General features: G+C 37.4%; 1 protein-coding gene across 1 annotated transcript in view; it reads right to left on the bottom strand.

Annotated features, from left to right (window-relative positions):
• Positions 1 to 25,757, bottom strand: part of WDR49 (WD repeat domain 49) — a 155,190-nt gene that overhangs the window by 83,878 nt on the left and 45,555 nt on the right. Inside the window, 3 exon segments of the mRNA XM_082393612.1 lie at positions 14,419 to 14,565; positions 14,567 to 14,568; positions 16,421 to 16,588. Coding sequence (XP_082249738.1) covers positions 14,419 to 14,565; positions 14,567 to 14,568; positions 16,421 to 16,588 — 317 coding nt within the window.

Here is a 25,757-nt window from a genome sequence, read left to right as displayed (position 1 = left end):
GTCATATTCTCATTGTTCAAAATCCTGTCTTGTTTGGTATGGACTCCCTCCTAAAAAACTGAAATTAACTTCATTTCAGAAAAATAATCTGGGGCATGGTTGAGTATAGATTAACAATAACTCAACAGTATTAGTGGACTATAATTTCCCCAGAATTATTTTCTGCATGTTGTTCAAATCATTTATGTTGACTTTAATATTTCATTGACATTTAGTCACATAAATTAAATGAAAAATTAAAAATAGATGAGTGATAACCTCTACTCTATGACAGGTGAGTTCTTGCTATTAGCAATTAAAATTAGAGGTGCATTTTTTTAAGCAAAATGTGTATATTCATTAATTTTTCTTAAAATTAATTTTTACTTTTCTTCTTTCCCTTCTTCCCTTGAAGAACCCTTAACTCTCGTAATTAGTGATCCTACTAAGTCCCCTTCCGTCTTTAATTCTCTAATTTTTCTTTCTGCTGAGAATCAAAGCCAACAACATTTATATACTGTCATCAATGTATAAAACAGTGTTTCAGCATTCTCCCAGAAATCATGTCATGGTAGTTGACCTCCCGTATGGTTTTCAATTTCTTCTACACTTCACATTCTATACCAGTGGTTCTTAATCTTGACATTAGAAATACCTAAGGTGTTTTAGAAATTGCTTATGTTTGAGCCTTTTCCCAAACCTATTAAATCAGACTCTCTGAGGATGGGGCTCAGGCATTAGATTTTTGGGTTTGTTTTCTTTTAATTTCCCAAGTATTTTCATTGTATTGTACTTTAACTTCTCAATTTGGTTTTAAGATCAATGCTAATCTCCTTGAACAAGACATCTTTCTCTCAGTTTAGTCAGTAATATCATGTGGCTTGGCTTTAAACCAGATAACTGTACTCCCCTAATCAGTCTATATCTTTTTAATCAAGAAAAATATCTCACATTAATTCTATTTTATTAATCAAGTCCTTTTGCAAAATATCACTTAAATATCTAGTTAATATTTGAGAATCCTTGATTTTCCTCTTTTTTTATATTCGAATTGACTTCTGGAATAGAATTAGGTCACATTTCAGAAAGGAGTATATTTAATATCATTTTCCATTCCAATATCCCAGAGAAGTTTTCTTTATTCTTAGTAGGAAAAATAAAGAAATTGGTAAACACCCAGGCTTAAAAATTATAATTGAGTAATTGATTATTTTTTAATTTATATTTTCCATATATTTTCATCTAAACTGTACTTTCTATTTTCATCACGATACCTGAGAACTTGTGATGCTTGTCCAAACTCAGACTTACTAAGTCTAGTCCTTGAAATACTTTATATAGGGGGTCTTTACTTCATCTCCATTTTTATAGTATTTGGAGGAGTAAGCATCCAAGCTTGTGATTTTGTATCAAGGCAAAATTTAGCTTTTCACATAATGATGAGGACTTATTTTTCTACTTAATCTTTATCTTGTTTCAACTGTTACCCACTTAATAATGCAGGATTATAAAAGCAAATCCTGCATTATTCATATACACTAGCACTAGAAACCAGTGGATTGGGACTCCAGACTCCAGATATCTCGATCCTAGTTTTAATATTACTCAGGTCTGTCAGCTTAGGTATATTATATTACTTCTCCATTTCCTCACCTTTATACAGAAGGGAACACCGCCAGCTCTGAAATTCTGTCAATTTTGTCTGAATGTACTGAAATTGCTCAATCCATTACCTATAGATTCCAAAATAACAACAACTGAAGCAATTTCAAGAAGGTGTATTGTGAAGATTGGGCTAAAGAAATGTAGTCTAATTTTACAAAAAATTTCTTCCTGCCTCCTGCCAGAGATGGACAGAATCATTTCACATAGGCATAATAAAACTATAACAAATAAATAAACAAAACTTTTCTTTTATCCTATAAACATTAGAATTATAAATGGGTAACTTCATGGATGGGTGGGTACAAAAATATATGTATGGATGGATACAGAATCTGTTTTCAGTGCACTTCTTAAAACCAAATCAGCATTATTTACATATTGGCAACATGTCTAAATTTAATTCAAAGTAGTTAGGGGGAAAAAAGATTCATAGTTTCCTAATAATGATATAAAAGTGAGGGAAAAGTAGAAGACAGACTTAGAGAACTGCATCAAAATGAGATTTGTTTGGCTGCATCAAAGAGAACTGCATCAAAATGAGATTTGTTTGGCTGCATCAAATATTTGCTACTAACTCCTACCATCCTGTAGGGCATAGATATAAAATGACAATAAGAAAAAGAGAGAGAGAGTATATATCGCTAAGGGGATTTTGAAGACAGCAGTGCAGCAGCTCAGCTCTCCAGGATAATCCACAAAAATGGATAGCCTACTTGCAGATAATAGGATAACAGGAACTGAGGGCATTGGCTCTCCTGAATATACCTTTATGTATTAACAAGTCTATTTATTTAGAATTTAAGCCTTTGGATAATCCACAAAGGCATAATCAGTGAATGCTTAAAGGCAATTTTGTTTGACATGATATATGCTAGCACAAGTATTCTACTGAATACCTCAGCTAATGTTTTTATCTTGAAGTAATATAACAGATCTTCCTTTAAGAAATATTTTTGCCATTTTTTTCCTAAGGATTGAGGTCCACCTTAAAATATTAGTGGGAAGTTAAAATCTTCTCTTGTGCTATTCATTGTTAAATTGTTACCATAGCCATTATCATCTTTTTTTCATTCTTTTCAACAAAAATGAAAGAAGACATACAGCTCTAGGACACAGACTTCTATTGTGTGTCTGTTTGTGTATTCTATCATTGACCTTGAAAAAGTCAAAACGTTTCTTAATGCTATGAATTGTTCTGCAAAAATCTCATTAATTTCCCAGTTGAAGTTCAGCAATAAATTTAACTAATATCAACATTTTATTTAAATGGCTTTCTTTTTTGAGAACAAAAGTCCTTTGGGGAATTTTAAAATTTCAGTTAAATTGATTTTTTTGCTATTATCATTGCTCACATAACACTAAAAAACATAACAGAATTTTTCGCAGTCTTTAAACAAAAGTTTTCTAACTTTGCCTTTCAAAGATCACTGTTTCTCTTTTACATCACAAAGTAAACCTAAACACTTTAAATTTTTTTCTTTCTTTTTTAACTCAATATTTATACCAACAACTGCTTTGAAGAAAGTCAGTGAAAACCAGCTAGAACAAGGGAATCCTGGTTCAAGTATCATTCCAGACTAGCTTTTTGTAGGCGGTCTTCCTGCTTCAAAGAAAAACAACTCTGAACAAAACATAATTTCTGCTGCCTTGCTGTACCTTCAGGGATTGACACAATCTCCACAGGTCCAAAAGAAGAAGGAGGAAAAAAGAAGCAAACTTCACAAGGAGACAGTGAACAGTAGGCATAAATGAGTAGACTATAATCAGGAGGGAGGGCAGACAGCAGAAGCAAGAAGAACTACAATCCTGCAGCCTGTGGACCAAAAACCACATTCACAGAAAGACAGACAAAATGAAAAGGCAGAGGACTATGTACCAGATGAAGGAAAAAGATAAAACCTCAGAAAAACAACTAAATGAAGTGAAGATAGGGAAACTTCCAAAAAAGAATTCAGAATAATGATAGTAAAGATGATCAAAGACCTCAGAAAAAGAATGGATGCAAAGATCGAGAAGATGCAAGAAATGTTTAACAAAGATCTAGAAGAATTAAAGAACAAACACCTAGAAGAATTAAAAAACAAACAAACAGAGATGAACAATGCAATAATTGAAATGAAAAATACACTAGATGGAATCAAAAGCAGAATAACTGAGGCAGGAGAATGGATAAGTAACACAGAAGACAGAATGGTGGAATTCACTGCCATGGAACAGAATAAAGAAAAAGAATGAAAAGAAATGAAGACAGCCTAAAAGACCTCTGGGACAACATTAAATGCACCAACATTAGCATTATAGGGGTCCCAGAAGGAGAAGAGAGAGAGAAAGGACCTGAGAAAATATTTGAAGAGATTATAGTCAAAAACTTCCCTAACATAGGAAATGAAATAGCCACCCAACTCCAGGAAGCACAGAGAGTCCCAGGCAGGACAAACCCAAGGAGAAACACATCGAGACACATAGTAATCAAATTGACAAAAATTAAAGACAAAGAAAAATTATGAAAAGCAACAAGGGAAAAACAACAAATAACATAAAAAGGAACTCCCATAAGGTTAACAGCTGATTTCTCAGCAGAAACTCTACAAGTTAGAAGGGAGTGGCAATGATATATTTAAAGTGATGAAAGGGAAGAACCTACAACCAAGGTTACTCTACCCGAGAGGATCTCATTCACATCCAACGGAGAAATCAAAAGCTTTACAGACAAGCAAAAGCTAAGAGAATTCAGCACCACCAAACCAGCTCTACAACAAATGCTAAGGGAACTTCTCTAAGTGGGAAATACAAGAGAAGAAAAGGACCTACAAAAACAAACCTAAAACAATTAAGAAAATGGTCATAGGAACATACATATCGATAATTACCTTAAATGTGAATGGATTAAATGCTCCAACCATAAGACATAGGCTCGCTGAATGGATACAAAAAGAAGACCTATATATATACTGTCTACAAGAGACACACTTCAGACCGAGGGACACATACAGACTGAAAATGAGGGGATGGAAAAAGATATTCCATACAAATGGAAATCAAAAGAAAGCCGGAGTAGCAATACTCATATCAGATAAAATAGATTTTAAAATAAAGAATGTTATAAGACACAAGGAAGGACACAACATAATGATCAAGGGATCAATCCAAGAAGAACATATAACAATTATAAATATATATGCAACCAAAAGAGGAGCACCTCAATAAATAAGGCAAATGCTAACAGCTATAAAAGAGGAAATCGACAGTAACACAATAATAGTGGGGGAATTTAACACCTCACTTACACCAAAGGACAGATCATTCAGACAGAAAATTAATAAAGAAACACGAGCTTTAAATGACACAATAGACCAGATACATTTAATTGATATTTATAGGACATTCCATCTGAAAACAGCAGATTACACTTTCTTCTCAAGTGCACATGGAACATTCTACAGGATAGATCACATCTTGGGTCACAAATCAAGGCACAGTAAATTTAAGAAAACTGAAATCACATCAAGCATCTGTTCTGACCACAATGCTATGAGATTAGAAATCAATTACAGGCAAAAAAAAACATAAAAAACACAAACACATGGAGGCTAAACAATACGTTACTAAGTTACCAAGAGATAACTGAAGAAATCAAAGAGGAAATCCAAAAATACCTAGAGACAAATGACGACGAAAACACGATGATCCAAAACCTATGAGATGCAGCAAAAGCAGTTCTAAGAGGGAAGTTTATAGCTATACAAGGCTACCTCAAGAAACAAGAAAAATCTCACATAAACAATCTAACCTTACACCTAAAGGAACTAGAGAAAGAAGAACAAACAAAACCCAAAGTTAGTAGAAGGAAAGAATCATAAAGATCAGAGCAGAAATAAATGAAATAGAAACAAAGAAAACAATAGCAAAGATCAATAAAACTAAAAGCTGGTTCTTTGAAAAGATAAACAAAATTGATAAGCCATTAGCCAGACTCATCAAGAAAAAGAGGGAGAGGACTCAAATCAAGGAAATTAGAAATGAGAAAGGAGAAGTTACAACAGACACTGCAGAAATACAAAGCCTCCTAAGAGATTACTACAAGCAACTCTATGCCAATAAAATGGACAACCTGGAAGAAATGGACCAATTCTTAAAAGGTATAACCTTCCAAGACTGACCCCAGAAGAAATAGAAAATATAAACAGACCAATCACAAGTAATGAAATTGAAACTGTGATTAAAAATCTTCCAACAAACAAAAGCCCAGGACCAGATGGCTTCACAGGTGAATTCTATCAAACACTTAGAGAAGAGCTAACACCCATCCTTCTCAAACTCTTCCAAAATATTGCAGAGGAAGGAACACTGCCAAACACATTCTATGAGGCCACCATCACCCTGATGTAAAAACCAAAGATACTACAAAAAAAGAAAATTACAGACCAATATCACTGATGAATATAAATGCAAAAATTCTCAACAAAGTACTAGCAAATAAACTCCAACAACACATTGAAAGTTTCACACACCATGATCAAGTGGAATTTATCCCAGGGATGCAAGGATTCTTCAATATATGCAAATCAATCAATGTGATACACGATAGTAACAAATTGAAGAATAAAAACCAAATGATCATCTCAATAGATGCACAAAAAGCTTTTGACAAAATTCAACACCCATTTAGGAAAAAAACTCTCCAGAAAGTGGGCATAGAGGGAACCTACCTTAACATAATAAAGGCAATATACGACAAACCTATAGCAAACATCATTCTCAATGGTGAAAATCTGAAAGCATTTCCTCTAAGATCAGGAACAAGACAAGGATGTCCACTCTCGCCACAATTGTTCAACATAGTTTTGGAAGTCCTAGCCACGACAATCAGAGGAGAAAAAGAAATAAAAGGAATACAAATTGGAAATGAAGAATTAAAACTGTCACTATTTGCAGATGACATGATGCTATACATAGATAATCCTAAAGATGCCACCAGAAAATGACTAGAGCTAATCAATGAATTGGTAAAGTTGCAGGATACAAAATTAATGCACAGAAATCTCTGGCATTCCTATACACTAACAACGAAAGATCACAAAGAGAAATTAAGGAAACACTCCAATTCACCATTGCAACAAAAAGAAAAAAATACCTAGGAATAAACCTACCTTAGGAGGTAAAAGACCTGTAATCAGAAAACTATAAGACACTGATGAAAGAAATTAAAGATGATACAAACAGATGGAGAGTTATACCATGTTCTTGGATTGGAAGAATCAACATTGTGAAAATGACTATACTGCCCAAGGCAATCTACAGATTCAATGCAATCCCTATCAAACTACCAATGGCATTTTTCACATAACTAGAACAAAAAATTTAACAATTTGTATGGAAACACAAAAGACCCCAAATAGCCAAAGCAGTCTTGAGGGACAGAAGAACAGAGCTGGAGGAATCAGACTCCCTGACTTCAAACGATACTACAAAGCTACAGTAATCAAGACAATATGGTACTGGCACAAAAACAGAAATATAGATCAATGGAACAGGATAGAAAGCCCAGAGATAAACCCATGCACATATGGTCACCTTATGTTTGATAAAGGAGGCAAGGATATACAATGGAGCAAAGACAGCCTCTTCAGTAAGTGGTGCTGGGAAAACTGGACAGCTACATGTAAAAGAATGTAATTAGAACACTCCTTAACACCATACACAAAAATAAACTCAAAATCGATTAAAGACCTAAATGTAAGCCCAGATACTATAAAACTCTTAGAGGAAAACATCGGCAGAACACTCTATGACATAAATCACAGCAAGATCCTTTTTGAGCCACCTCCTAGAGAAATGGAAATAAAAACAAAAATAAACAAATGGGACCTAATGAAACTTAAAAGCTTTTGCACAGCAAAGGAAACTATAAACAAGACCAAAAGACAACCCTCAGAATGGGAGAAGATATTTGCAAATGAATCAACAAAGGATTAATCTCCAAAATATACAAACAGCTCATGCAGCTCAATATTAAAAAAAACAAACAACCCAATCTAAAAATGGGCAGAAGACCTAAATAAACATTTCTCCAAAGAAGATATACAGATTGCCAACAAACACATGAAAGGATGGTCAACATCACTAATTATTAGAGAAATGCAAATCAAAATTACAATGAGGAATCACCTCACACCGGTTAGAATGGGCATCATAAGAAAATCTACAAACAATAAATGCTGGAGAGGGTGTGGAGAAAAGGGAACCCTCTTGCACTGTTGGTGGGAATGTAAATTGATACAACCACTATGGAGGACAGTATGGAGGTTCCTTAAAAAACTAAAATTAGAATTACCATATGACCCAGCAATCCCACTACTGGGCATATACCCAGAGAAAACCATAATTCAAAAAGAAACATGCACCCCAATGTTCATTGCAGCACTATTTACAATAGCTAGGTCATGGAAGCAACCTAAATGTCCATGGACAGACGAATGGATAAAGAAGATGTGGTACATATATACAATGAAATATTACTCGCCCATTAAAAAGCAATGAAATTGGGTCACTTGTAGAGACATGGATGGACCTAGAGACTTTAGTACAGAGTGAAGTAAGTCAGAAAGAGAAAAACAAATATCGTATATTAATGCATATATGTAGAATCTAGAAAAATGGTACAGATGAACCGGTTTGCAGGGCAGAAATAGAGACACAGATGTAGAGAACAAACGTATGGACACCAAGGGGGGAAAGCAGGGTGGGGGGTGGTGGTGGTGGTGGTGGGATGAATTTGGAGATTGGGATTGACATGTATACACTGATATGTATAAAACAGATAACTAATAAGAACCTGCTGTATAAAAAATAAAAAATTAAAAACTATAACCAGGAGCCTAAGACTTGGACCAGCAGTGAGTCAGAGGCACTGAGGCAAGACTGTTCAATTAAAAGGACAACAAAAAAGGAAAATGCAGTAGCCTCAGGACAGTAGTTTTCCTCATTTCCATTCTGCAGAAACAAACACAAATCTTCTCTGGAGGAAAGCATTTTCAATTTCATTCCTCAGAATGCCCATAGTTTAGCAACAGCAAAAAATGAGGTAACAATAAAAGATAACCAAACATAGAAAGAATCAATAAGGAACAATTCACCATGAGGAAGAATCATCAGAATAGTAAATATCTAAGTTGGATCCCCAAGGACTCCAGGTATTAGAATTATTTGATAAGAAAATGCAGTAATTAATATGAAATTAAAGAGCTAAAAGTCAAAATCCCCCAAATGAGCAAACAACAAAAGAGCATACAAAATTACCAGGCAGTTAAAAAATGTTTTAGAAAAAAATTGTTAAATTTTAAAACTAAATGTATAGGTTATATAGAAAGTGGGCACATCCCATTATAAACACTCCCATAAAAGTCAAGAATATGATAAGATGCCACCTGAAACGTGGAGGAAAAACCTCAACAAGGAATGGGAAATTTGTGTACAATTTTTCTGAAAGGTATTTTAAAAAATGAATAAATGGATAAATACAGGGTGTGCTTCCTCAATATTTTAAAGATGTCACCTATCAAATTCAATGTAAATCCAATCCAAAAATTAATACTGTTTTTCATGAAATATGAATACTGATCCTAACATTTACTTAGAAGGATAAGATGCCAGAGGATTGTTAAAATTAAAAAAACCCAAAAAACAAAAAAACCCCACAGAAGTAGGAATTTCTCTACCAGATATCAAAACATACAATAAAGCTATGCTGGTTAAAACAGTGGTGTATTTATGTAGGAAAAGGCAAATAGACTAATGGAAAGAATAAAGCATCCAGAAACAAATTCATGTATACCTGGAAATTCAAATGATAACAGTGGAACTTCAAACCAGTGAGGGAGACAAATTTTTCAAAAGAAATTATTCAAAAAGAATCTTGGATGTCCATTTGTAGGAAAAAAAAACATTTTACACAAAAATAAACTGCAAAGTTAAATGCAAAACAAAAATCGACAATAGAATAAGTATTAGCAGAAACTAAAGGAGAACACCTCTATAACTACAAATTGTGGAACATGTTCCTAAGCTAGATACAAAACCAGAGCCACAAAGAAAATCATTTCTTAGACTCAACTTCATAAAAATTTAAAACTTTTGAATGATAAAAATCACATAAACAAAGTTAAAAGATGTATGCTTGAAAGAGACAAAATATTTGCATCATATATAATAAAGGATAATGAATATATTTTTCAAACTACTACTATTGATAGTATTCCCGAGTCCAGTTGATAAGATAAAGGGCTTGATCAGATAATGCACAAAAAACAAGAAATATAAATGGCTAAAAAATAATTGAAGAAGAAATTCATCCTAATTTTTTGTCCATTAGATTCACAAAAGAATGAACACATTAGTGGTATCTATCACTGACAAGAATGTGGGGAAAGAAACACCTTTGCACACCTCTGACGTGTATACCAATTGGAACAATATTCCTGCATCTAAACCATCCTTTAAGAATTGAATCCCTGTTGACCCAATAGCATCACTTCTAGAAATGTATCTCTAAGAACATATCACAAGAAATTACTTATGTGGTCTTAAAGATGTGTGTGTGCACGTGTGTGTAAATGTGTGTGTGTATGTGTGACAGTTGGTTAGAGACAATATCTCTTATAATCAACAGGTGATTGAATAATTAAATTATGACCATCCATACTATGAATTACTATGTAGCAGGTAAAAATTCAGGTCTATGTATACTCACATTGAAAGATCTCCAGGAGATATTGTTTAGGGAAAACAAGTTGCAGGAAAGTATGTCTCATGTGATGTCACTTACATAAAAATTAATAATAAATACTACTTTGTATTTGTATACACACATAGGATGGTATACAGTATATAATAATAAATTATAACAACATCACATATTATTATAATATAACATGTTATAGTATATAAGTATACTTATATAAATATAAGACAATACACATCATGTTAATAATAGATATTTCTTGGGAGAGGGATTGATTTGAAGGGGGAGTGAAGAAAAGGGATATTCACTTCTTGTACTACATGCTTTCTCATTTGTAATTTTTACACAAGAGCATTAATCTGTTTACTTGCATAATTTAAACAAAATGAAAATGGCTTTGTCTCTGGATGGATAGAGGAAAGTTGAGGAGAGAGGGTATGCAGAAGGGAAAGGAAGACACACAGGTAAGAGCTAGTCACCAGCACAAGAGTCTTTGAATTTTCCTTCCCAACCTTGGGTGCACAATACAGAAACCAGACTCTGGGAAAAATCAAAACCTCAAACAAAAGATTAAGTTACAAACTGATCTGATTCTGGTGGCCAAATCAGGATTAGTAGCCCAGGAGAGAAGAGTTAGGAGCAATAGAAAAGCCTAATCAGATTCACTGGTTGAGATATTTCCCAGAGGCTTTGAAAATCCTTTTACTCCCATGGTGATTCCTCCTCTAAATGACCAAGTTACTGGCTCCCAGCAGGGCCTTGCCATCAGTGATTGCCATCTTATGAGACAATTTAGGAGTCCAAAGCAAAATGCAATTGGACTATTACTTATACCAAATGTTATCGGGATAAACCTATTGTTTAATAATCACTGGAAAGCACAATAGAGCAGTTCTCCAAAAAAGAACTGAAGTAAGTCTCAGGAAATTATTTGGAACTAAATTACTTTGGTCTGAAAAATCCTTTAATTTAGCAATTCATAGACCAAAATATGGTTCAATCAAAGGCTCTTTGAAATAAGAATGCTTTCTTTCATTTTTCCCTGTTCCCTAAATTAACCCTAGTCCTATAAAATATCCAAAAGAATTTTATGCAATAAAACAAAGGCTTAACCTGGTAGCTGAAAGCCCTGTGGTTTGTTGTGAAGACATACAGGCTAAGACTATTATGCATTTATCAAAGTGAAATGGATTTAGACTAATGTGAAAGACGGCATGACAAGCTTCATTACAATGTAATGGTATAAAAGTCAAAGCAAAAATAGCATGATAAAACTGACTTGAAAGAGGCCAGGTAGTCTTAACATTGATGATAGCTATACACAATTCTGACTCTAAGAACATTTTTTTCACTTGCTTTTAAAGTTATAAAACCTTTCAGGGAATTCTATAATGATAAAATATCTGTTATATCTTTCATATTTAGCTTTGACAAAGATTTGTGCATTTAACTAAAATTTATTGAGGACCTACTATGTATATGGCACAACCCAAAAAGCGAGTTCCAAACCTCGTGAATCCTGTCGGTTAGTTGATAGTTACACTATTTTATATACTTTATTCAACATGTATTTAATGTACATTAATATGTGCTAGATACTGGGAAACACAAAAATGAATTCAACAAATAATCTTTGTCTTTAAGCACTCAAAATACAGTGAAAGATAGAGTATACATATACAACCTTCAAGTACACATGTCAGGTTGTGTTAAATTCAATAATGAGGGACTTCCCTGGTGGTCCAGTGGTTAAGAATCCGTCTTGCAGTGCAGGGGATGCCGGTTCAGTCCCTGGTCAGGGAACTAAGATTCCCACATGCCGCAGGGCAACTGAGCCTGTAGGCCACAACTACAGCAACAAAGAGCCCACGCACCACAAGGAAAGATCCTGCACGTGCAACTAAGATCTGAGGCAGCCAAAAAAAACCCCACAAATAAATAAATATTTAAAAAAATAAATTCAATAATGGGAGTTAGAACAAAGTGCTAAAAGATCTCAGAAAATAGAACAACTAAAGGCTAAGGCATCAGAAAAGTTTTCATTCTGAGTTTCTTTGGTATTTAAGATTCACAGTAATATGTATTCACTTCAAACTGTCAAAAAATAATCACTGGGGCTTCCCTGATGGTGCAGTGGTTAAGAATCTGCCTGCCAATGCAGGGGACATGGGTTCGAGCCCTGGTCCGGGAAGATCCCACATGCCACAGATCAACTAAGCCTGTGCGCCACAACTACTGAGCCTGTGCTCTAGAGTCTGTGAGCCACAACTACTGAGCCCGTGAGCCTAGAGCCCGTGCTCCACAAGAGAAGCCACCGCAGTGAGAAGCCCACTTGCCGCAACTAGAGAAAGCCCCCATGCAGCAACGAAGACCCAATGCAGCCAAAAAAAAAAAAAAAATCACTGAACAAACACTGCAAGGTGCCAAGCACTGTGACTGACACCAAGTGTACAAGCTGAAAGGACACTGACCCTACTTAGGAAAGCTAACTACAATTTCAGTACAACAGAACACGTGCTCTAAGGAGGGACACACAGGTGCAATGGGAGTGCAGAGAAAGAAACACCTAGGTCTGTCTGAAAGACTCCAGAAAGTCTGAAACTTCAAGGATAAATAGGCTTTTGCCAATTGAGCATGGAGGAGAGGGAACTGAAGGCAGAAAGAAGGGCACGTGGCAGAGCCATGAGGCAGCATGGTGGAAACAGGCAAAGTGTGATGCGGAGCATCAAATGAATGGAAGAGAAAAGCAAGAAGCGAGGTGGGCCTGGTAGACTGGGAGAGGGCTTTATATAAAAGCTTAAGAATTTTAGAGCTGATATTTAGAATGAGGGTAAGAGGAGGTATTGAAGATTTTTTTCTTAGACACCACTTAATTAGCAGGATGAAGGGCAGATTGGAATGAGACCCGTATGCAAGAAGGGAGACATGTTAGGCAACCTTGCAATGTTTTGGGTGAGCTAACTCGAAAGATAATAATTCAAAAGAAGATGAGATTTTGAATTAGAGCAATGGCAGTTGAGAGGGAGAGGTGAGGCTGATAAATATGTTTGATGGTAGAATCAACTAGAATTGGCAGTTGAGTGGTGAAGTTTCAGGTGAAGGGAGGAGATTTACATTCTGATAGGTAATACAGTAAAATAAGCAAGTTTGGCAGGACTCATGCACAGGGTGAGGCTAAGGAGTTGAAGACGAATTTCTATTTTTTTCTGTTTAACTTTCACATATACAAGTATCACTTTAGAATAGAATTAAAAGTCAGAGTCACCGAAAAAGTCTCAGAGGCTGTCCCCAGTAAGCCTATTGCCCGTCCTTCTTCTCTTCACGGCCAGGTATCTTGAAATCTATCACACGTTAACTGGATCTATATCAGGCATTATGTAAAACAGAAGCGTTACAGAGGACCACATGATGAGATTATTAGAGATAAAGAAATTCTTCTGGGAGATATGAGTAGTAAACAATGTGATCAGGATACAACCGGGACTACCTGGTTTTGGTACAATGTTTTTCCCACCATATTTAGAATGTGCACCAATATTATCAAACAGAATGGACTAATATACTTAACTGAAATGTTCTTAATGTACTTGATATTCTTCAGATTAACTTTGATTTCTAATTTACTGAGTCTCTTCAATGGAAAAGCAACAATAGTTCATTGGCTGTGCCTATTCCATATCTTAGCAAAGCAACATTTTCTCATTCCCATTTCTGTTTTGTATTTTTATTGGATTAGTGAGTACTTTGGAAACTCTCAAAATGTGGCCTATTGAGAACCCAAAAATAAGGATTACATCTATGAGTACATGGCTTAAAAAAATTTTTTTTAATGAAATACCTTGTCCAGTTGCCCAGGACTATTCCTAAATTACCATCAGTATCATTTTTAAAATACAGATTTCCAAAAACATAGTAGTAAGTCACTATATTTTAAAAATCTACACCAGCTCTAAGAGGAATTTCGGACCAAAGATAGATTTGGGTAGGAACTGGGGACGCAGAACTAAATAAATTAAATGCACACTGTTACTAACTTTATCTTTGGAGAAGATGAAGAGTTGTTTTCTTGCAGCAAAGAATTGGACAGCTATTACGCTGGCTGAGTGACCCCAAAGGACACCAACCGGCTTAGAGACAACATAGGGGTTCCAAAGGCAAACTTTATTGTTAAAGCCAGCAGTTTGCTAATCAGAATTAGAAAGAAAAAGAATGTTTTTAACAACATGAATACTCTACTTTTTTTTGAAACGAGTATATCACATACTGTACCACCATAGGTTGATAAAAGCCTTCTGAGCACTAATGCACCCTTGTCTTGAAGGAAGGAAAATCTTATCATTGTCCAATAGCCCAGGCTAATAGGGCATGAATGCTATCACTGGAAATAGCTGAAATGCAGGGTGTAGGGGAAAGGAGTCTGCATGGGGTGAAAGGACAAGACAGTTCCATTAAGAGGCAACCAGTAGCCCAACCCGGAGAGCAGAAAATCCTTCTCCCAGTCCCAAAGTTCCCCGTCTACAGCCATCACAGCCTAGGAATGCAGACCACGTTAAAATTATCCCAGGCGTAAGAGAGAACTAAAACAATATTTAAAGTTTCCAAATTGATGAAAAAGTGTAAGGAAACCAATTATTTTCACTGTCATGTAAATAATCAAGTATTTGCACGCAAATAAGCAGCAGAAATATATGTTTGACCCGCTCTATTGAGGCAATAGTTTTTTTGTTTTTTTTTTTAACACAAATTGATTATATTCAGGGAGCACATCAAAAACTGGGAGCACAGTGCTTCTTCAGGTCTGGGGAAACTCAGCAGAGCACTCTTTGTCGTTCCCTTGTTTAGGGCCAACCGTGGAGCTGAACTTATTCACATTTACGGAATCGCCATAAATGGCAGACCCCTATTTGGATTAATACCCAGTGTAAGGGTTATAGCAATAAGAGGAAGTGAACCCACTCTTGTTTCAAGTCTTTACCCCATAGTATGAAATTAGTAAGACAATTGACAAATTTTACCCTGAGTGTTACTGCATACAGTAAGTAATATGTAATACCAGCACTGTGCCAGGTACAAGGTAGCGATCAGTATAAAGGGGCTGAAATAATCAATGAATCAATGCAATGGTTGATATTTGAGTCCTCCCAAACTCAATTCACTAACTCCTCCAGCTTTCTCTAATAAATCTACAATCCTCCTTGAAAGTCTGATGTTGGCATATTCCTGAGTTCAAAGTCAAGGTCTCTTTTTACCATGATTGTCAGCTGTGATTGTTGGGAATTTTAGAGACTCAGCTTAGCTGATATCAATACTCTTTATATAAATGATAATTTTTGAAAGAGGGTTAATATGATCCATTCTGTAGGCCATGTATGTTCATTCTCTGTACTACCCTATTAATTTTCAAAATAATACCTCACTTTTTTATAATATTTGAACTAATATCATATATATCAAATTATCAGCTTTCAAAATATCTAAATATTTTATTTAAATAGATAATGCCTGAAAACCTTTATCGCTTATTTCTTCAGCTAAAATTTACATCAAAAAAAGAACTCTCCTTTAGTATGCTAAAGGACAAATCTGAAATTTTTCAAAAAGGATTGGAAGTTGTATTCTGAAAGGTGATTGAAAAACATTCTACATTTTGCATTTCTCTAGTAAGTGAGTGAGTGTGTGTGTGCGTGTGTGTGCACGCACATAAGAAAATGATGTATTTGGGTTGAGCATTTGGTGATGTTAGGAAGATGGCAGAAGGCAGACACTGCATTCTTTCTCTATGTCATTTTACATTCCCCACCAATTCTGATAAAAAGACTCATTAAAGCACTGGGGAACTTTCTCATATTGTCACCCCAATGTAGTTCATATACGCTGCACATCATAATGCATCATTATCAGACATAATAAAATGTGAGCTGTTCAAGTTGGTCTCTCTGGCAATAAAGCAACATGGTGAAGAGGCTCCAAGCATGCAGATATGCATCCCAGACTACTGATGAGTCCCTCACAGTTATCATGATTTATTTTACATACCAATTAAATTGAGACGAGAGTGGTAATCAAAAGCATGAATGCCCTGGGCAATGTTGAAGGATGTCATTTTAAGATGCTTTTTTGATTTCTCTCTGCATGCCAGCACCATAGTGTTTGTATTGCTGGTTGTACTGGAAATAAAAGCATCTAAGGACGCATTGTAAGTAACTGATTAAAAAAGAAAAGAAAAGAAAAGAAAACAACCTTTAGTCGATTTCTCAAAAGATACAGGCAAAACAGAATTGTTTTAAAAGATAAAATTAAAAATTAAACTCAGATTATGATGATGCAACCTGACACTTAGAAAACACCTCACTAACCCCTTCTCTCACCAAAGAACCTACAGCGAAAAGTTACATCAAAGTCTGCATTCAGACTTTTCCTCCACCCCAACGATAGCTTAAATTTTTTTTTAATTAGAACACATGACAGGAAACAATATTAATCACAATAATCATGTGGGATCCTCAAGATATAAGCATCTGGCCAAAATGCTGGGTTCTTCCTCCTGGGCCTAAAGCAGGCAAACAGGAGCTCATCAGCCATCTGCTGCTCTCAAGGTCCGGCTCACGCCCAATCCATAGGTTTTTTTATGTTTTGACTGGTCTAGAATGTTTCAGAGTGGGGTGTCCTGGACTTAATGCTCTGCCAAGAGTCACAAACACAGCTAGAAGCCCAGGTTGATTGGCTGTTCCCCTGTTCCTGATTATCTAGTACTAGACGGGCATCAAAATCCCACTTCCCAAGCAACAAAAGTGATCCAGCTGCCTTTTGTCAGAACGACCTATGCATTCCTATCAGACTCTCAGGCTCCAAAAGACATAGCTGCTCAGTCACCAACTTCAAACCACTAAGCCCTCCATGGTTAGAGGGCAGTTCTCTTTTGCATTTTGCTAAGACAATGATTTGTGCCCCAAGGTGAAAGATTTCTGATTTGACCTCAAGCCCAAATTTCTGCCTCACATAAAGACGGATGTTGGAAATTTGTACAGCTTAAGAAAAGTTGCTTTAATAGAAGGGCTCTTGAAAATGTTTCTGATCTGTTTATTATACAGAATCAAGAATAACACTCTTGGAATACAATTCTCAATGGATCACTCACATTCCTGCACTTCTTATGAAACTAATCCCTGACAGCACTTCCTTCCACACTATCTTGTTAAAGGTGTTTACATAGAAAACAGCCTTAGAATGTAAGATCGCTTCTCCCTTTGCAGCAAATGATAGACAAACTTACTACCAAGAATAACTCTGGAGCAAAAGATAGCACGCGCCTGCCCACTGTAGAAGATTCAGGTTCTCTAAACTCAGGGTTCCTCTCCTGTAACGTGACCCACTGCATGTGCAGGCATTCATCTGCAACTGTCTGCTTTGCCTCTGTGGGACTTGGGTGTCAAGGGGAACTGACACAAATATGCAGATACTCATGGGGCTTGCTGTGCTGGGAGTAACGAAGTCTTTTTTCTCTAACACAGGAGTCTTCTGTCCTCTGTCATTTTAAGATTATTTTAAAAATTCTTTCTCCAAGTGAGAACCACAGTATTTGTATTGTTAGCTGTGCTGGAAATGGCAAGCTAACTTATTAGTAACTACCTTGGAAATAGTCTTACTATTTTGGTGAAAGAATTTAATTTGCTTTATATAGATATGTGTATATACATATGTGTATAAATATACACACATATATATGAATACATACATTTCTGAATTACTAAAGGCAAGGAAATTCTGAGAGGCAGAAGTATAGCTCAATACATTCTTTCCTTTGAGCTTATTCTATTAAGATGATTGCTTCTAAAAGCAACTGGGACTTATATGTTTTAACATGACCAATTTAAAACTAAGGAGATTGGGGCTATTCATGTGTCATATATAAATGTCCTCTCTCAAAACACAGCATCCAATCTTCAGATTTATTAGGTGTCTATTATGTGCTATGATACCTTTAATAAGAGAAGAAATAGACATAGCTTGAATGGTCCCAAGCTTGGAAAAAAAGATATGTAAATCAAACAATTACAGAAAACTGTAGTATACAATAAAGGGATAAATTGAGTAGTACAGAAATTTTAATAGAAGTTCAAAGATGAAAGAAACCAGTGTGGGCTTCAGGGTTTGGAAGACATTTGGTGGGCCCTAACAAAAAGAGAGCATTTCAAGAGATAAGTGGTGACAAAACACATGTGTGGGAAACAAAAGGTAAACTCCAAAATTCAGAGCTCAAAGAAGACGAATCTACTCCTTTATTTTACAGGCTAAGAAATAGAGACCCGTGCAGGTTCAAAGATTTGGCCAGTCAGCAACTGACTGCTGTCCAACTCAGAGCTAGAGCCCAAGCATTCTGATTCTGAGTTTGGTAGTTTAATGTTATATAATGTGCAATATTAAAAATCCAGTCGGGATTGGACATTAGCGTTTGGCAGAGCCAGAGTACAAAGTCAGATCTGATCTCCTGACCACTGGAACAGGGCTTATCATATTTTAATATGCACAACTGTCACCTAGAGATCGGTGTTAAAACGCAGATTCTCATTCAGAAAACCTAAGGTGCTGCATTGCTAATGATCCACAGTTGTGTTTGCTGATGCTCTCTTAGGACCACACTTGGAGCAGCAAGACACTAGAATACATTCCTTAGAGCACTGCCATCCTTCTATAGCCTAGAGAATTAAACCACAGTTCTTAAAATTTGGGATATCAAATGCCCCTTTGGGAATGTGATAAAAGATATAGACCTTCTCCACCAGAAAGATGTGTACACCACAAAATTTTGTATAAAATATCAGGATCTGGGGAACCTCCCCCCTTCTACTCATGAAGCCCAACCATGATAGATCTGAAGATCTCAGGTAATTAATCTCCAGCTACAAAGTAATTTGGGATTGCAAAACACTCCACCTGCTTTTTCAAGTGATTCTTAAAGTTTCTGTTACTAATGATGGATATGCTTTGTGTTAATCAATGCCTGAGTAAGCAGCTCTTTGCAGGGGAGAGCCCTTTGCAGGAAGCAGCTCTCTGCAGGAGGCCCCTTTTGTCTTGTCACTTTAGCAAAGCTATATTGTAACTAACCTTTAAACTAGGCGCCCCCATGCTCTACTCACCTCCTGCCCAAGCACACCTTTCAAGTCTTTTGATCACACAATGCCTTGCCTAACCTGTTGATGCTTTCCTTACATCAAAGAAATAGAAATGAAGACTAAGTAATTAACAGATGACTAGATCTTTTCCCCAGCTTCCCCTTCTGTAATCCCTCAAGCCAACTGTGTGAACAAGACAGCATTTAAAGAAAGATCACAAGGAGTCCACAAGTCTGCATGCAATGGGAGAAGGTGATGAATCTGACCCCCTACCTCAAGGATTAAATGAGTTTGCTCCCCCTTTTTCCCTTTAAAAACTTTCATGGCCGAGCAGAATCTTCCGAGTTGGTTCTAGAACACAAGTCCGCCTTCTCCCCAGGTTGCAGGCCTCCTGAATAAAGCAACCTTTCCATTCCTACCAGCACTTGTCTCTCAAGTATTGACTTTCAAGTGGCGAGCAGCCCAACCTGAGTTCAGTAATGCCCACTTTGGCGCAACTAAGGAGCCCGCCTGCCGCAACTAAGACCCCACACAACCAAATTAATTAATTAATTTTTAAAAATACAAAAAAAAAAAAAATACCCACTTTGGGCTTCTCTTTTTAGTTTCTACTTCTTTAAAGTAAATGAGTTTAACCGATCTTTGATGCCAGGGTTCTATAAATCAATGCCAGAAAACAATTTCTAAGGAAAAAAGGAGGAGCTGCAATAATGCAAAGGAGACTTTCAGAAAGGAGAGCTCACAGAGCTCTAGGCAAACAGAATAATTCACTGAGCAGTGTATTGTGAAATGTCGTGAAACACAAAAAGACTGCTAAAGGCCAAACTGGTCTATTTCTCCACTCTGCCCAGAATTCACCTGGATGGTACATTTCTTGCTCATCCCCCATCATGTAATCTCCCTCAATCTATGGATTACTTATAATAATTATTCGGGTAATTTTTTGAATCCCTCCCATTCATTACCAGGTATCATCATGCCAGATGCCCTCACCCTGTAGTCATCTTTAGTGGGCAGATATCCCAAATTTACTGATGAGGAAATAGTCCAAAAGCCATATCACCCAAAGGCATGTGGCTAATTGGAGGTGGAGATGAGATTGAGCCCAGTCCTGTCTGGCTGTGAGCTTTCCATTTTGTACTACTGCATCCTTATTTTTCACTAAGCCACACTGCTGTATGTATGCCAGGTTCTTTCTATTACCAACCACATTTCTGTTCCCCAGACTCTCAATCCCAGACCAAACTCCCACTTCATCTTTAGTCTTTCCTGATCTCTTCACTTTTTTATTGCTACTTATCCCCCTAGGACATAGTATTCCTATGTCCTCTTGTTTTCCATCTTTTTCTCATCTACTCTTTCCTTCTTGAAAGAAAGAAAGAAAGAAAGAAAGAAAGAAAGAAAGAAAGAAAGAAAGAAAGAGAAAGAAAGAGAAAGAAAGAAAGAAAGAAAGAAAGAAAGAAAGAAAGAAAGAAAGAAAGAAAGAAAAAAAGATAAATGAAGGAAGGAAGGAGTAATCAGTTCTTATAAAACTGAGTTCTTTGAGCCTCACTGGGGAGCAGTTAATTTTAGGAACATAAAGGTTGCTGATCACTTTTACACTAACACTGCTACTTTACTAGAAGTACCAACAGTATAAAATCTGACGACAAGTATCCTCGTCAGGAGCAACCTCAATGAAAATATTCCCTTTGTTTACAGAAAATGCTAAGAGTTATTATAACCCGACTTAATGAAGCAATATTATAATACATAAAGTATACAACACAGCACTATAATTATATCTTCAAGTCCATGGAAATTCCATAATATCATTACACTACAATCAAAATAAAGTATTTCTACCCAGAAAATTGCTTTGTCATGTGTTTCCACATTATATCCAAGTATCTTCTTTAGTTTTGAGGCTATAAAGAAAGACATATAAAGAAGTACATTCTGCCCCGGTATTTAAAGTATGGCTGTAAGATATTGAACCTGGAGGTTAGCAAGTGACATTCATGGGCCTGTAGTGTTACATATTAGAGGCTCAACAATTCACACTTTATTTCTAAACCAAGATATAACTCGTTTCTGATTAAATTGTAAAATGCCGGAGCTCCTGAAAATGCCTGAGCAAAAGGTGAAAGTAAAGCCATTTCCTTAAAATCAGATTAACTGATATATAAAAATGTGTTCCTCCCTTCTTGAAGAGAGGAAAGGAAATAATGGGTTATGATGAAAAAGTTTTTAAAATATCAAGCTAGGGAATGGGATGAACTGATAAAGTATATGAGTTGTTTTTAACATTCTCAGTGAGTTTGAGGATTGGTAAAGAAATATTTTAAAATTACTTTTCAATAATATTTGAGAGGAAAAAAGACAATTTGATCATGTCTGTCCATTACGATGCTAACTTTCAGCTCTTCCACTGTCTTGCCCCTTAGTTATAAAAAAGGCATTAAGGGAAGCTGTCATTGATCTCTGTCCTCACGTTGCTGTCAAAATAACCCTGTGTAGGGCTTCCCTGGCGGCGCAGTGGTGGAGAATCTGCCTGCCAATGCAGGGGACACGGGTTCGAGCCCTGGTCTGGGAAGATCCCACATGCCGCGGAGCAACTAGGCCCGTGAGCCACAACTACTGAGCCTGCGCGTCTGGAGCCTGTGCTCGGCAATGAGAGGCCGCGATAGTGAGAGGCCCACGCACCGCGATGAAGAGTGGCCCCCGCTTGCCACAACTAGAGAAAGCCCTCGCACAGAAACGAAGGCCCAACACAGCCATAAATAAATAAATAAGGGTATTTAAAAAAAAAAAAAAAAAACCCTGTGGAATAGCAATTAGTTAATGTGAAAAAAGTGATTTGAAATGAAAAGTGATGCCCAAAAACTAAGTAAGTAATCTTATTAAGTACCCTTAGAGTAAGCTAGAATGAGGCCACTCTTTTATCATTTGCCAACAGATGAAAGCTATAGCAGGGTAGAAAATTGGGCCATTTCTAACTAGGAATTCTTATTATCATTTTTCAGGCTTTTACTTTATGAGTCGCATGACTTAGGAAAACTCACTACCTTGAACTTTCTTTGATGCCCTCTTGTTTGAGGGAGTTTATTTTCAGTTGCATTTCTTATTTTGAAGTTGGAGTACCATTCTCTGAGACCACCACAGGGCTCTCTACATTCTGAGCAGCTGCCATTTCAAAGAGGAAAGATAAGAAAGAATAATTCTATCTATTCCATTTTTAAAAATCAAAATACATCTAACTCAGCACTGGTAGGTATATTAAAAATAATAATGCAGTTCATTTAATGAATTTTCAGAATACTGATTAGACCTATGTTCACAATACAATGGATCTTACCCTTCCACCACACTGTGGAACGAGCTGCAGGAAAAGATCTTTTACTTCAAACTGAGGCCAGTGGCTCACAGCTGATTTCAACTGCTTTAAACCCAGTGAGGGCACTGGCAGGAAGCGCAGCGTGTTCCAGCTGACTCAGTGGTGCACCATTTTTGTCTGGAGGACTGATTTAGATGCAGGGAAGTGGAAAAACACACCAGCAAGACACTAAATCTGGCTTCTCTTCCAAACTTAGTCCCATCAATTATGAAGGCTCCCAAAGCAAACGACCTGCTGTCTGGATTCTAAATTCCAGGGCACAGTTCCATTAATTAGCTCAGTAATTATTGACTTTATCAGTTCAAACTCGTAGCCGTGGTCAAACAAAGGGGGCGAAACACCCTTCAACATCATAAAAAGTCAATCATTTTTATTATTGGCAATTTAGTATTCACTCTTTCCGGAACTGTACTTCCAGTCTCTGGTTTCCAAGGTTTCCAATGATATTGTCTATATGAAAAGGTAATTCTTTGGGACCAAAAAAAAAAGAGAAACTTCTTTGAGGTTGAAGACATTTATGTCTTGCCACTACTGCCCAAAATCACTGTACTTACTTTTCAAGCATTTCAGAAGGTAATTATTTTTCCGTTAAAATACACCACAGAACCACTCAGATGCAATGAAAACATTTTCTCCTTCAAAGTTTTAAATAAGTATGAACCTTACCTTAAAGCAGTAAGCTAGGGGGTCTGGGCAAGATGGCGGAAGAGTAAGACGCGGAGATCACCTTCCTTCCCACAGATACATTAGAAATACATCTACACGTGGAACTGCTCCTACAGAACTCCCACTGAACGCTGGCAGAAGACGTCAGACCTCCCAAAAGGCAAGAAACTCCCCACGTACCTGGGTAGGGCAAAAGAAAAAAGAAAAAACAGACACAAAAGAATAGGGACGGGACCTGCACCAGCGGGAGGGAGCCGTGAAGGAGGAAAGGTTTCCACGCACTAGGAGCCCCTTCGCGGGCGGAGACTGCGGGTGGCAGAGGGGGGACGCTTCGGAGCCACGGAGGAGAGCGCAGCCACAGGGGTGCGGAGGGCAAAGCAGAGAGATTCCCGCACAGAGGCTCGGCGCCGAGCAGCACTCACCAGCCCGAGAGGCTTGTCTGCTCACCCGCCGGGGCGGGCGGGGCTGGGAGCTGAGGCTCGGGCTTCGGTCAGATCGCAGGGAGAGGACTGGGGCTGGCGGCATGAACACAGGCTGAAGGGGGCCAGTGCACCACAGCTAGCCAGGAGGGAGTCCGGGAAAAAGTCTGCAGCTGCCGAAGAGGCAAGAGACTTTTTCTTACCTCTGTTTCCTGGTGCGCGAGGAGAGGGGATTCAGAGCGCCGCCTAAACGAGCTCCAGAGACCGGCGCGAGCCGCAGCCATCAGCGCAGACCCCAGAGACCGGCATGAGATGCTAAGGCTGCTGCTGCCGCCACCAAGAAGCCTGTGTGCGAGCACAGGTCACTCTCCAAACCGCCCCTCCCGGGAGCCTGTGCAGCCCGCCACTGCCAGGGTCCCGTGATCCAGGGACAACATCCCCCGGGAGAACGCACTGCGCACCTCAGGCTGCTGCAACGTCACGCCGGCCTCTGCCGCCACAGGCTCGCCCCGCCTCCTCCGTACCCCTCCCTCCCCACGGCCTGGGTGAGCCAGAGCCCCCGAAGCAGCTGCTCCTTTAACCCCGTCCTGTCTGGGCGGGGAACAGACGCCCTCAGGCGACCTACATGCAGAGGCGGGGACAAATCCAAAGCTGAACCCTGGGAGCTGTGCGAACAAAGAAGAGAAAGGGAAATTTCTCCAGGCAGCCTCAGAAGCAGCGGATTAAAGCTCCACAAACAACTTGATGTACCTGCATCTGTGGAATACCTGAATAGACAACGAATCATCCCAAATTCAGGAGGTGGACTTTGGGAGCAGGATATATTAATTTTTCCCCTTTTCCCTTTTTTGTGAGTGTATATGTGAATGCTTCTGGGTGAGATTTTGTATGTATAGCTTTGCTTGCACCATTTGTCCTAGGGTTCGGTCCGTCCATTTTTTTTTTTTTTTTTACTTAAAAAATGTTTTTCTTAATAAGTGTTTTCTTAATAATTTTTTCCTTATTTTCTATTTTTAAAAATTAAAAAAATTTTTCTTAATAAGTTTTTTCATATTTTTTATTTTAAAAAATTAAAACAATTTTTTTCTTAATAAAGTTTTTTCTTAATAATTTTTTTCTTATTTTTTATTATAAAAAATTAATAAATTTATTTTAAAAAATTAAAAAAAATTTTTGTCTTAATAAATTTTTCTGTAATAATTTTTTTCTTATTTTTTATTATAATAGCTTTATTTTATTTTATTTTATTTTATCCTCTTTCTTTCTTTCTATTTTTTCTCCCTTTTATTCTGAGCCGTGTGGATGAAAGGCTCTTGGTGCTCTAGCCAGGCATCAGGGCTGTGCCTCTGAGGTGGGAGAGCCAACTTCAGGACACTGGTCCACAAGAGACCTCCCAGCTCCACGTAATACCAAATGGCAAAAATCTCTCAGAGATCTCCATCTCAACATCAAGACCCAGCTTCACTCAACGACCAGCAAGCTACAGTTCTGGACACCCTATGCCAAACAACTAGCAAGACAGGAACACAGCCCCATCCATTAGCAGAGAGGCTGCCTAAAATCATAATAAGGCCACAGACACCCCAAAACACACCACCAGACGTGGACGTGCCCACCAGAAAGACAAGATCCAACCTCATCCACCAGAACACAGGCACTAGTCCCCTCCACCAGGAAGCCTACACAACCCACTGAACCAACCTTAGCCACTGGGGACAGATACCAAAAACAACAGGAACTATGAACCTGCAGCCTGTGAAAAGGAGACCCCAAACACAGTAAGATAAGCAAAATGAGAA

Source organism: Balaenoptera borealis (genome assembly GCF_965194805.1).
Source record: "Balaenoptera borealis genome assembly, chromosome: 5".
NCBI lineage: Eukaryota > Metazoa > Chordata > Mammalia > Artiodactyla > Balaenopteridae > Balaenoptera > Balaenoptera borealis.
The sequence above is the reverse complement of the archived record's forward strand: the minus strand, read 5'-3'. Positions and strand labels throughout refer to the sequence as shown.